The sequence below is a fragment of the Athene noctua genome, chromosome 7, assembly GCF_965140245.1.
Source record: "Athene noctua chromosome 7, bAthNoc1.hap1.1, whole genome shotgun sequence".
In the NCBI taxonomy this organism is placed as follows: domain Eukaryota; kingdom Metazoa; phylum Chordata; class Aves; order Strigiformes; family Strigidae; genus Athene; species Athene noctua.
Genome location: NC_134043.1, coordinates 44,486,938 through 44,500,026, shown reverse-complemented (window position 1 = coordinate 44,500,026; position 13,089 = coordinate 44,486,938). Strand labels below are relative to the sequence as shown.

General features: G+C 39.0%; 1 protein-coding gene across 4 annotated transcripts in view; it reads left to right on the top strand.

The window, feature by feature from the left end:
* The window catches only part of BMPR2 (bone morphogenetic protein receptor type 2), a 113,262-nt gene that overhangs the window by 74,620 nt on the left and 25,553 nt on the right, over positions 1-13,089 (top strand). For 3 of the 4 annotated variants that reach the window (XM_074911236.1, XM_074911238.1, XM_074911239.1), the window contains exons 4-5: positions 11,341-11,451; positions 11,969-12,060. In XM_074911236.1, coding sequence (XP_074767337.1) covers positions 11,341-11,451; positions 11,969-12,060 — 203 coding nt within the window. Of the gene's footprint in view, positions 1-11,340; positions 11,455-11,968; positions 12,061-13,089 lie in introns of all 4 variants that reach the window. The other variant, XM_074911237.1, reaches the window with a different exon arrangement.

The window sequence follows — 13,089 nt, the reverse complement described above, 5'->3', positions numbered from 1 at the left end:
GAAGGTTACGCCAGCTGATGCCTTGGAAACAGAAGCTGTGTGTCAGTGGAGACTATTGATCTTGCTGGGGTCCTCCTGAGGTTAAATCCTTTTCTCTTCACTGGGCCATTCTTACTGTTTCAGCTTCCACCCTTCTGGCCATGCCTCTGTCTCCTCCTGACTGCTTTGTTGGGCTTGTCAGGTTTCCATGGCTTTTTCTGTCCTTAATTTCCTTCTGCTTAAGGATGTCCCCAAATAGCTGTGTACCGTATCTGTGAAGCATCTTTGAGAAGGAGATTCTTCCTGCCCAGAAGCCAGCTGAGTCTCCATTTAGCCAGGCTAGGGATAGAGGAAAACAGCCGTTGCCAAGGCCTTGCAGCTGGGGAGGAGAAATGGCTTTCAGCAGGAACTAGAAGTAGTTCAGCTGCGCCGCCGGCCTCCTCCGCTCACTGGTGTGGACACAGGGGATTGCAGCGGCAGGAGAGCAGCGTATTCAGTGATGGTGCTGAGCCGGATGGGACCTGAACCAGGAACGGGAGTGAGAGAGAGAGATACCAAGAGTCACTGATGCTGACTGAATGAGAGTGCCTAAAGAAGGGAAGATACTGCTCACTGTGTTCCTGAGGGACCCTGGAGCGAGATAGGAGGGGGATTTTTGACTGTCCGCAGCCTCCCGCTTTCTGCTTCATCGCTCAGTTCCTTCTACCAGTAATTTCATATGAGAAATACCTGGTAAGATCAACCAGCATGATGTTAGAGGATGGAGAAATGTAATGATTATTGTTATCTTAGAAGTTATAGAAGATTTTAAAATAATTTTTAAGTCCTAAAAAGAGACTCTGGTAAAAGTTAGAATTATATGGCTGTGTAGAAAAGATGACTGGGAAAAACAGGAGAGTATGAGGGAGGATTAATGGGAAAATGGGACGTGTACTTTCATGTTAGACTTTGTCCTTCTAAACCATGATAGGAAGAGCTGGAGCAGATGCATACCTTTTGGAATACCACAGGTGTTCCGTGAATTGGCATTAGCCAGACAAACACGATCTTTAGTAACCATGAATGTTTCTAAAATGTCAGACAGGTTTAACTCACAGCTCTGTAGCATGTGCCTTCAAATGTAAAATTACAAACCCTTTTGCGTACAAGAATGTATGCTATACTGAGTTGTACTGAAAGTATAGAAAATGTTCTTGAATTAAAGTAGGAAGAGGTAAGCTTTAGTACTAAAATACTTGCTACACTTGAAGATTACAGTATTAAGCTGATTTAGGACATTAGATCCAAAGTACTAGGACTTAAACTAAAAGTGTAATGACAGGTTTTGTCCGAACTCATTCCCACCCTATCTGTTTGTATCAATATTGGGTTTTAACTTGAGGAGGTTAGTTGACTAAAGCTGCGCTATAATTCAGATTTCATTGCATGTTAAGGGAAATAATTTTGGAATAAACACCCCATACAATCATGTCCATTAAATCAGTTTTTCATTGCCTGTTGCTAAGGTTGACAGGAAAAAAATATTCCTGAACCTCAGCCAGAGGTGTGCAGCTTTATTGACAGGACATTAGTCCTCCGTGTACCTGCCTGTACAGGAGCACCGGAGCGAGCAGCGCGGAGCTGGCAGCAGGAGGCCGTAGCATCACGCCTCTGCGCCGCGGCTGGCTCTGCCGGCTGCGAACAGACACCCAGCGCTCCCTGGGGTGCACCCAGGGAGCCTGCTTGGGCAGGCCCAGCTGCCACACACTGCTTGGGCTTGGCTCAGCCTTCCCACTGAGGAAACTGCTGGCAGAGGAGGGCACGACCAATTGATAGACAGTGTTCCTGGGCTTTGAAGTTCTTGAAGACAGGAAAAATGCAGGCACATGGGATCAGAGTTGCCTTTTCTAAGAGATTTTAGGGGTTTTGTTTGATTGTTCACCCATGTGTTTTGATGTGTTTTGGGCTCCATTTTATAGTGCCTGGGAACATTGCAAACATTAAATATTTAGCTGTTGAGCCTGTTGGATTTTAAATAACTTGAAATAGCTTTAAAGAGGCGTTCTGAAGTACTCTTTTTATTTTTTATTTTTCCCCATTGCAGCACATCCATTTTTTCGTCCAGTGTTTTTACAGAGGCTGAAAGAGTGCCGTTATGTTAAAGTCAGCGTTACCGTTTGGTTTGATGAGGAAGTCCCGTGGGTCCAAGATCAATATAAGGGGATAATGTAATTTTTTTTCTAGCCTTTTTATTAAAAAACATTTTTCTGACTATTTTATTTCAATATTGAAGATGTCCCCAGTATGTGGTTAAGGGCCCAAACTACCTTTCCATTAAGCTTGAGGGCAAGGTTGAGGTGTACTCAAATGCAGTTTGCCTATAGAAGCAAGGTATTTCTTTTATCTCTGTAGTGAACAAATATTTATCGATATATAGGGAACTTCAGAAATATAATCTAAATTTGATTTTATTTTTGAATTGCTATTTATTTTACATACATCATGATTATAGGGGTCTATTCAGTAGTGTTGGAAATTACACTGAAGATGCCTGAACTCACAGAAGAAAAGGCAGAAAGAGAAGTAATGTTGGGTTTTTATCAACTCAGGAATTACTTCTGTACAAGTGTGACAAGCTGCTAATTCACGTCTCTGTATCTAGTCATCAAAGAAAGAGCTATTAGGGATTGCATAACCCACTTCTCCGCCAAAGAAATTACCACACATGCCTAATTTTTACGTTTCATGTGTCAATGCAGCCTTCAGTTTTCAAAACAAGGTGAATCTAATACCCACAGCCTGGCTCTGGATCAGGTGCTTGGTGGCAGCCTACCCCAGAGGGGGACAGAGGCGTCGGGAGCAATTCCACCTCGGACTGCCTGGCTGCAGGCAGGAGCAGCGAGGGAGCCCTCCTTCTCCAGACAAAGCCCAGAAAGCTCAAATCCAAACTCTCTCTTCTGACAGCAGATTTTTAAAGGGAGATCTGCCCACTGAAACTCTGCCATTACGAATGACTGACTTCTGGCTGTAGCTGTATTCCTCTGGAGCATGTTGCGGAAAGTAAATTTTACAGCCCAAGCTGTATGATGTTCTGAGGTGTTCTCTGAGGAGACAGATGGGTCTGCGATGCATTGTTGCCAGGTTGTGATGTTACTGCAAGTCTCATGAGAGTCTGGTGCTTTCTTACAGCCCAGGTTTCATACAGCAGTGTGATTGTGTGAAAAATAAATCAAAATTTTAGCTCTCCTGATGTGGAGAAAAACATGAGAAGATGCACCATAAAGGACACTTCATTACAATAGGTATATAGGATTATATATAAAAAGTATAAATCAGTCGAATATAATGATGCTAAGTGCAAAATGGAAACATATTGATGACTATTTAAATATTTTATTCAAATAATGGAATGATTGGAACTAAGTGCAAGTTTTCTGCTTCATCGAAGCCTGTAGATTAGAAACCAGGGATTTATCCTTAAGTCCAGGGAAAAGAGTCATTTTCAGTTATGAAAGAAAATTGCTTTAGGGTTACTGGTTGTTAGGATTGTTTTATTAAAGAATGTTGCACCATCTCTCACAAAAAATACAGTTCTTCTTGTGCTTTTCATCTGTGTGAGGACTGAATGCTCAGTCCTCTCCCACAGAAGTTTTCTTGTTAACTTCATTGTGCATTCAGGTGCCTCCAAAAATTGTATCTGAAAGAGTGTTCCTTACTTTAACTTTGGTTTAAGGACTGAAGGTAGTCATGTTGATAGGTATCAGATATTTACATTTTATACTACCTTATTACAACATTTGGTCATGGATTTTAATTTTATTAATAATTTGTCAGGAGCTTACAGAAGGATGCAGCCTCACTTCAAATGTACAGGCTCATAAATCAGAATTAGGATAATAATTGGTTTAAAATGTGCACCTATAAAAGCTTAGGCAAACAGCAAAAGTTGTTTACGAAATGCTGTTTTTTGCCTTTCATCGTTCTCAGCTATGCATGGCTTTAATGGAAAACTGGCAATAGCTCCTGCTGGAGTTCAGCGTAAGGGTTTGTAGAATATAACTTTAAGCTATTCCAACCTTGTAGTTCCAGTTTAACTAAAAATGTAAATTTAAATGCATTTAGTTAAATTGACGTAGAAGGCTGTGTGATTGGGATTTTTGTTTGCATATATGAAAGTCTGACCTATGTCCATAAGGCTACTAACCTATTTCCTTATTACAAGTTCTCTGCATTTTTTTTTTCTTTCACATTTTCTTCCCTTCACTGATGAATTTAAGATGCACTTAAAATAGCTTGATTTGTTTTGATGTAGTGTTTATATTGAAGGCTTTCTTGTAATTTGCTCTAGCGTGATGAAGACAGCTTTCTTGCTGTGGAACAGTGGGTCAGGAATGAGGTAGTGGTCAGTTGGTTAGAAAAAAATGCTGATTACTGTCCAGACAAGAGGAGAAAAAAAAGACCTGATGAGGTGTTTTGGTTTGGTTGGAATGCACTGTTAGAATCCAGTGAGGGATGAGGGCTTATTTTACACCTCCTAGGGCATGTTTGATATAAGCTATGTGTAGACAGAACAGATAAACAGATTGTGATTGAGAACTGTGGGCCTTTGGAAAAGATTGCTAATTTTATGTTTTTTCAAAGGACTGAGATCTCAGTGCTGTCACGAAAGTTGTGCAGGGTCACTGTGAAAAGAATTGTGACTTTGAAAGCAAGTAGATTAATTATACTTGAAAAGTCTCTTTTCCAATCTGCAGAGCATATTTGCAGTCATCTGCAGCTGAAGGCCGTATTGCCCCCACACTTCAGCCTTCCATCTCACACTGTGTTGGTGACTGAATCGTAAGGTTTCCCTCATGCTTCTGATCTCATCCTCAGTATCATTCACATTCCTTAATGGAAGAGCAACTTCTGCAACAGATCGGCAGTGAACATATTGAATCTATCACATCAAAGAAATAGTTGTAGGATGGCGTGAAGATTCTGCTGCTTTTAAAGTGATCTGTATGGGCAGATCTTTGAGTCCCTGTGTGATTTTACTGACTTTGATCAGAGTCCGTACAGCTATAGTTGTTTTGAAGAATCAGACGTTACTGTTGTGCTGTGAAGGTGTTTGCGTTATTTGTGGGAGACTAACATTGCTACTTACTTGGTCATGTGGCCATTTAAACAAATATTAGTATTTTGGTACCTATCAGCTGTAAGACCACTTGGCTTCTAATATACTGATACTAGCAGTTCTGTGGGAACATAGGTAATTATTTTTAAAACTAATTTTCATTATATGGAATAATTGTATGTTTCTCTAAAATGTTTTTATACAATGCTTATCTAAACTTAAATACACACATATTTTCTAGAATTATTTACTACTGTGTGACAGATACACAGCTGTGAGTCATTTAGATGAAGAGTAGGCAGTTTTCTAAAAATGGAATGAAAAGCTTTAATAGCAATATAGAGATCTGGCGGAAATTTATGTGCAAATGTCCTTTATTACATGATCACCCCCATATAAATATATAGCATTGAAACAACATTTCAGAGCCAAAGGTTTCATATTCAGCCGTTTAAAGATTAGAAGGAAACAGTGTCATTGCTTGCACAGTTTTAAGGCCATCTCCTTGCATGTGTTTGTGTTGGGATACAGCCTTTAATTATACAATCAAATTTTCCCCCACGGGATTCCTAGTTTTTCAGCATGGCTAACACTCGCTGCCTTTTCTCACAGCTGTCTCATCACAACAGTGATCTCTACGCTGTCCCAGGGAGCTCTTCGGCCATCACGGTGTAGCACCTTTTGGTACAGTGGTCCAGAGGAGTTTTCAGGACAGCTTTCAGCTGCTATAAGGATGAGACTATCCTTCCTTCTCTTCATTTCCCATCCCATTCACTTCACACCTTGTAATTTTAGTAATAATATCAGGAGCAACAATCTGCTGAACGGTGAAGTAGGAAATGTGAAAACTGCACGAGTTCCTCATAGTTCATCAACCAGGCTGGAATATTTAACCTTCACAGCACAGGGTTTGGTGCTTGAACTGACCCGGTAACGTTGGTAGTGGTGGGTTAGTTGACACTTTAGTTTCTGGAGCAGCCACAGAGGGAGGATATAGTGGGATGGGGGGAACTAAAGGGATAGCTGTCTGTAGTTTTCTCAGTATTTGCTGATGGAAAAAGAAGATACAGGAATCGTGCATCTTCTTTCTGGCTCCCAGGGAAGAGTTCTGCATGTTTACAGACTCTTTTGCCACTGGCTGTTGTTACCTGGTTTTGCCTCAGTTTTCTCTGATGTCTCAAAATGTTCTTTGGTAATAGGATAAATGCTAATTTTGAAGTATGGAAACAGGAAGCATACGAGAGATCGGCTTTCATTTTTTGGAAGTTAAATTACAGAGAAACAAAGAAGCAGCTTTTTTGGGCATAGGTACAGATTGGAGTACTTTTGCATTCGTTAATATTACAAGCTTATGTTTATGGTGGAAAAAATAATTTGAAGGAAAAATATTTCTTCTGATGCCATTGGCACTGTCAGCATTCTTCATTCTGTGTCATTCCTAGGGAAGGTTAGGTAGACAGCAGTGACAACCTCCATGTGTGGCAATATGGAAGCTTAATTCTAAAAAATTAATTTACCAAAGATATTGTATAAGTGTTTGGAAACTATTATGTCAGTGATGCCTGAGAGAAGAGAGAGAAATCCCTGATGTGGTAGAAGTGCCTGCAAGGGAGTATCTGAAGTTCATGGCTGGGTTCAGTCAGATGACTCACTTCTAACCAAGTACTAGAAGCACTCCCCTTCACAGTTTGCTCTGAAATACATTCTCAATTATTTGTGTGTACCTTTGACAAAATTCTCTCCGTACACAGGAGCTGTTGTACTCGGAGTTTTGGAACCCAAAAACAAGCCCTTTATTGATGGTGAGGTCAGGACGCTTCTGGGAACAGTGGCTTGTTGGTTACCAGCTGCTCCCCAGCCAGAAGGAGGTTGTCTCTGTTTTAATGAGTCATGCTTTGTTTCTTTTTATTTAACACAGACACACACACACGCCCCCCCAAAACCCCTAAAAAAAATTCAAACAAACAGAAAAAAGACATACTATTTTCTGTGATATTTCTTTATGGTGGGATTGGTAGACTTCAGAAAAATGTTGACTAGGATCAAACTGGCAGAAATGTTTCAAGATAGAAGTATGTTTGTACTTAGTGCTTTCTAAATGGCATCCTCACGCTGCTGCTTGAAGAGTCTGTAGCCCTGTGAGCAGGGCACTCATTTTCCCATCCAAGTGGAATAAGAAGTTGGCTCTTAATGTGTTTTGGGCCTTACAACAGTTTCTGTTGGTTTTAATTTTTTGTTTTGGCAGATTTTGTTTTAGATCAGAGAGCCTATGTGGAAATTAGAAATAAAAATCTCGCATATAAATAGCAGTAAAACAAGCAACTACACTAACCTCTGCTTTCAGTTACAGTAACATAAACCTGAAGAAGCTTTGGCAATACCTTCTGTGTACAAGTGTAAATAAAATTTGGCTCCACAGTCAACTCTTTAATCATTGGATTTTTCTAGAGTCTGCAGTTAATTCTGCTTAGTATATGCTATTGCTTTTTTAATGCTATACATTGGGTTGGGAATAATATTGAGATACCAGTGTTCCCAGTCTGAAATTTGAAGCCAGTGTTGGACAGTTTGGTTTTTGTTCAGGTTGTATTTGTCACTAAAGAAATACCAAAATATTGGTAATGATCCCAAAAACTCAAATGAGATTTTTGTATAGTAGTTATGCGTGTTTAAAGTCAGTTCATACTATGACACGACAGAAAAATACTGAAGCTGTAAGGCAGGTGTCTTGTCATTGTAAATAAACTTTAAAATCCCCACTGATTTGGGGATGGGATTGTTAACAGTTTCAGATCAACGAAGTCTTGCTTCAGAAAATTTTGTTTGTGCTGTGTGATCCATCTGGAGCTACTGATAGGAGGCATAATATCAAATAAACTTTCATTGAATGTCCTAGTCTTAAGAAGTCGTGGTTGTTTCAGACAGGACCATTAAGTTCACGGAAGAAAACATGAAAAGAAATGTGTATGCATATGTATTTTACGTTCTTATTTAAAAAATACCTTGCTTAAATGTCATCAATTACTTTTATTGACCCACAATGACATGCCTTTTGGTTGGTTAGTTAAAATGCATCTCCAAATAATACCAAGAGAATTACGGCTTGTCTGCATATATACGTATGAAGTATATATCATTTTACTTAAAATTAGATGGAAGAGGAAATGTGAACCTCCGCAAATGCCTTGAGAACTCCTATCTAATTTTGGATTTATTAGGATTTCTCATCTAAACATTTAAAGGCAAGTCAGCAGCTGGTGTAAAAGGCTAAAGATGAAATATATCCAATGAAAGAATGGATTGAAAAAAATGAATTAGTTAATAAGAGTCTTGTTAAGCTTTGGAAGGTTTTAAAACTGGGTTGGTAAGTGACATCCTTTTTGTTCTATTTAAGAAAGACTGATAATCTGACAGTATCTAAAGTTATTAGTCATACAAAGCAGATAGAGGGCAGATAGAAATAATACTTTTTATGGGGCTTTGGGGGCCATCTGGGCTTTTTGTCATTGTGTTTGTTTTGCACTTTTCTTCTTATGTTTTATGGGTAAAAGATCGTAAAATTGTCCTTGCTGGGAAATGACTGGCAGTCATATGTAGCGTTTTACTCAATCATATTGTTTTGAGCTGCACGTTACCACTCCATTGAGATGTTCAGTCACCCTTATTAAGAAATTTGTATTTATTCTTAAATTTATAAATGTTGCTCAACAACCCGACAGTAGTAAGTCACACTGTACACTGTAGGACTGACTTGGCTGCTGGAATGTTGACAACATTATTTTAAAATGTTTATAAGAAATAAAAATTGGCTCAAGATAAGCCAATCTAAGATTTGTTAAGAAACAACTCTGTTTAAAAAAAATTAAAACATCCTCTCCTGTTGAAGGCCAAGTAAGTTCTTTGAGGTTACCTGGGGCTGCACAGCTACTCACTAAAGAGGAAAAGCCCCCAGACAGGATGGTCAATCAAGGAACAAGAAAGCAACAATCCTTTTTCTCTGCATGTTTTTCTGCTGCTGATCAGCACAAAACCTTGTTATTTGGAGATTTTCTAGTAGCTCTCCGGTCTGCATAATGCCACCATTCACAGGCTTCTAATGGGAGAAAGAGCAAGTGTGCCAGTGCAGCCAGAGCTGCTAAATAACCCTTACTCAGGATGCCCTTGCCCTGGGCCGTGCTGGAGGTGGAGGAACAGCAAAATCCTGTTCCAGGGTAGAGGAGGGCTCTCACGATTACTGTATATTTAGCAATGAGAAGGTTGTAAATGGCTGCACCCTAGTTGTGTGGTCAAAGAAAGTACAGCTGAGACTATAGCAAAAAGTTCAGCCCCTGAAAACCTGTATTTTCTTAGTACATGCTAGGCACTGTCTTGAACTGATGCAAAACCTACCACATTTAATATATATTTTAAAAGATAAGCCAATAAAAAGTAAATTCCATTCAGAAAAATCTGAAAGTCAAAATTACGATTTCCCTGCCAGCAATTATTCAGCTGCTTAGACTTGTGTAATATTTCATATAGCTTTGTATGACGTAACAGTTTCCTTTATGATATTATGGGGTTTAATATACATGTATGTATGTATATGTTTTGAATACATAATTTAGATGAGAATTGTAACATGTATCTTTTCATCTCCTTGCAATGGAAGCCACAACTCCTGTTCCACAGTACTGTGCTCTGTGACAATAGCTTATTTTCTCAGGGAAACTTAGTTTACCAAAGCCATTAGTGATGGTATTGCTTTTGACAGAACAAATTTGAGTTTGATGGTGTCATGATTACCATGAACTCCCTCTTATTTAAAAGGCTGATCAGATATGAGCTGCATGTTATTTTTTGTGAGTGATCTTTCATGTGCTTCTGTCACAGCTGAAACTTTCTCTAGTATTTTGTTTTACCAGCTTTTTATTATTTCCTCTTGCCATTATGGTTATGTGAATAGGGAAGCAGTTGTCTTTTAAATTTGCCTTCTCTTCTTATCTGGTTCTCTTGTGTCTGTCCACACTGGGAACTGGAAGAAGTGAATCATGTTTAATTTCTTTTAAATGCAGTTCAAGCAAAGTGTATTTGTCAGTTTATGCAGCTAGTGTAGACTGGGATAAATTGTATTTCAGTCTCACCTAAAAATTTACCCGATGATTAAGCCTTGTGTGCATTTTATATTTTGTGGTTTTTAGGATAGTTAGGTCTCATTACAGTCTTTTAAGGAGTACTTTTAGCAATATTTAAGACAAGTTTAAACATAGTTCCAAAACTTGGTTTTGCAGCCAAAGTAAATGAGGTCTTGTAGTGCCGCATTCCAGTGATTCTGACATCAGAGGAATATCTGCAGTAATAAATTTTTATATAAAAGTGGCTGAATTTTTATATGCCTGCAAGAAGAAAGAGTGGGGTCTGATGTGGAGAAGAATTAAGCTAACCATTCAAGACACTAACAAATTTTTTCATGAAAACTTCCACTCCACCCTCGCCCCCCCCCCGTGCCGCCGCGCTCCCCCCTGCCCCCCCAAGAAAAAGTAAGATACTTATATTTTGGCAAAATTCAAATGTTGTTTTTAAAAAGGCTCAACAAAAGTAGTTATTTATTTTTCTTTAGTATTTCATCGTTCTTTCAGGTTTCTTGATACTCTGCTGCAGTCTGTGGAGATATCTGTCTTTTTGTGAATTAGAGAGTGAGAATTATGCTAAAAATTATCTGAGTGCTGACATGAAGCAAATCAAAATCCCAAAGTATTTTGAAATACTTGCACAAATGGATTTGTATCTAATGTATGTTGTAGATATTTGAATACAAAACATTCAGTATTCATCATGCAGCATTTTTAGCAAACTTTTAAAATATTTTCATTCTGGGAAAAATAGTAAAAACCCAAACTTGTAAAGGTTACAAACCTGGTTCATACCAGGAAACTGGATTAAAGCACAGATAGCAGAGCAGGATTGCATCAACTTGGCCTTGTATGGCTGGGCTGAACTTTGCCAGCTAGAAAGAAGATTCACTTTCTGCAGTTGGTGCCTCCCTCTGTGGTGACAGTGGAGGACTGGGAAAAGCTGCCCATGAAATGCCCATGAATGTGCTCTCAGCTCTGTTTGGGCTCATCAGCTCTTTCGCCATCCCTAGATTTTAAGAGGAAAAAGAGTTTAGTGCAATGTCTTACAATCCAGAGTGCAATTTTTTTTTTCCTTGTTGTAACAACACATGGTTTTTAGTGCTGATTCTTTCAGATTTACAATTAAAGAGTCTTCATCTTGTTTTCTTTCAGATTCTTCTCATTCGTTTCAGCGAGATGAGACTATAGTTATTGCCCTTGCATCTGTGTCTGTACTGGCTGTTTTGATTGCTGCTCTGTTCTTTGGATACAGGATGCTTGCAGGTAGTGTTTGGTGATACCTTTTTTTTTTTTTCCAGTTTTTCTTTTGACTATTTCTCAAAGTTATACTTATGTTCTCCCCAGTCCCTATTATATGTTTGTACATAATGCTCCCCTTTCTCCTCTCTGACACTTTATGGTGATACCCCTTTCATAACAGTCTAGAGAGATTTATGATTTCTCCAAGCTGGCATTTTGGGACTCATTTTCCTTCAGCAAATCCTCTGCTCAAAGCAGCTTAAGTGAGGTTGTGAACATGCTTTATAGTTATTGTCAGTGACACTCGATTATCACAATAGTTGTGTAGCACATAGCCTTAAGATTGTAGCTATCAGCACATTCACTGCTGATTTTTGCTGACTCCAAGAAGATTTTACAGGATTCCTTCTCACTTGTTATGTCCTTGCCTACAATGTGTATTTCTGCCAAGTCGCAGGTAAGTCGTGTTGTTTTCACTTGTAGCATGGCAAAAAAACCCCCCAAAACAACAGTCTGATTCCCTCCCCACCCCCTTCCACAGGAGACCGTAAACAAGGTTTGCACAGTATGAACATGATGGAGGCAGCAGCATCAGAGCCCTCATTGGATCTGGATAATCTAAAGTTGTTGGAGGTAAATGTTCAGCTAGTTTCTTAATCTTCATTTTTATTTAATGTAACACTTGCGGTCATATCATGTCCCAGATATAGTTACAGAAATCAATGTATCAGTGTTCCTGTAATGTTTTCTTGTAAATCACAGTTTAAAGAAGAAATTAAAAGAAAAAAGAAAAAATAAAAGGGAAAAAGAAAGGTTGCCACAGTTACATTTTGCCTGGTTTTGTTAGTAATATTGTTGGTATTAGCTCAAACATGTTCTACCTTGAGAAGAAGATACTAAACACTGGGAGGTAATGGGGAGAATTGGAATACACTATATTTCAGCATTGCATCAAAAGATCTGTCTTTTTGCTTGACACTGAGTACAGTATCCTACTGTAGTCATTTGAAATGCTTTTGTAACCCTATTGGGATATAGAATTTGCTGCAGATGGGGCAGTATATTTCAGTAGTGGTGCATTTATGTATAGTCATTCTTCACAGTGGGGTACTCTCTATCTCCATGGCAACTAAAGGCCAACCAGAACTTTCTACTCAGCTTGGTATTAGATGTGTCATCAGAAAGCTGCAAAATGTTACACTTTCAATTGGTATGTTTGATAGAATTTACAGAATTTTTTAAAAGCTTTTAGCCAGAAATCAATCAGTAGAATGACTGAGAGAGATTCAGAAAATAGTACTTTTCTTCTTTTTCCCCATTAGAAATCACACCTAGAGATGCAGACTGCTGACATGCAGCATGGTCTGGGCTAATGGTGACAGCAGACTAATCAGCAAAGCAACTTGAGTGCCTTCTGCCAACAAAAAAAGTACTTGAGACAGAGTAAGAATGTGTATTCTAGCAGTGTGCAAAGGCTCTGATTAAATTACTCTTACTGATATGCAGTCACGGAAAAAGCAGCCAACTACGTTGGTGGAGAAATCTGCTATGGGGTCTTCTGTCCTCTTTCTTAAATCCTAAGGAGCTGACTCCTCGCCCCCAATCACAGGGTGTTGCAGAACAAATGTCGTAACCTGTGCTTGCCTTTCACATCTCTGTGGG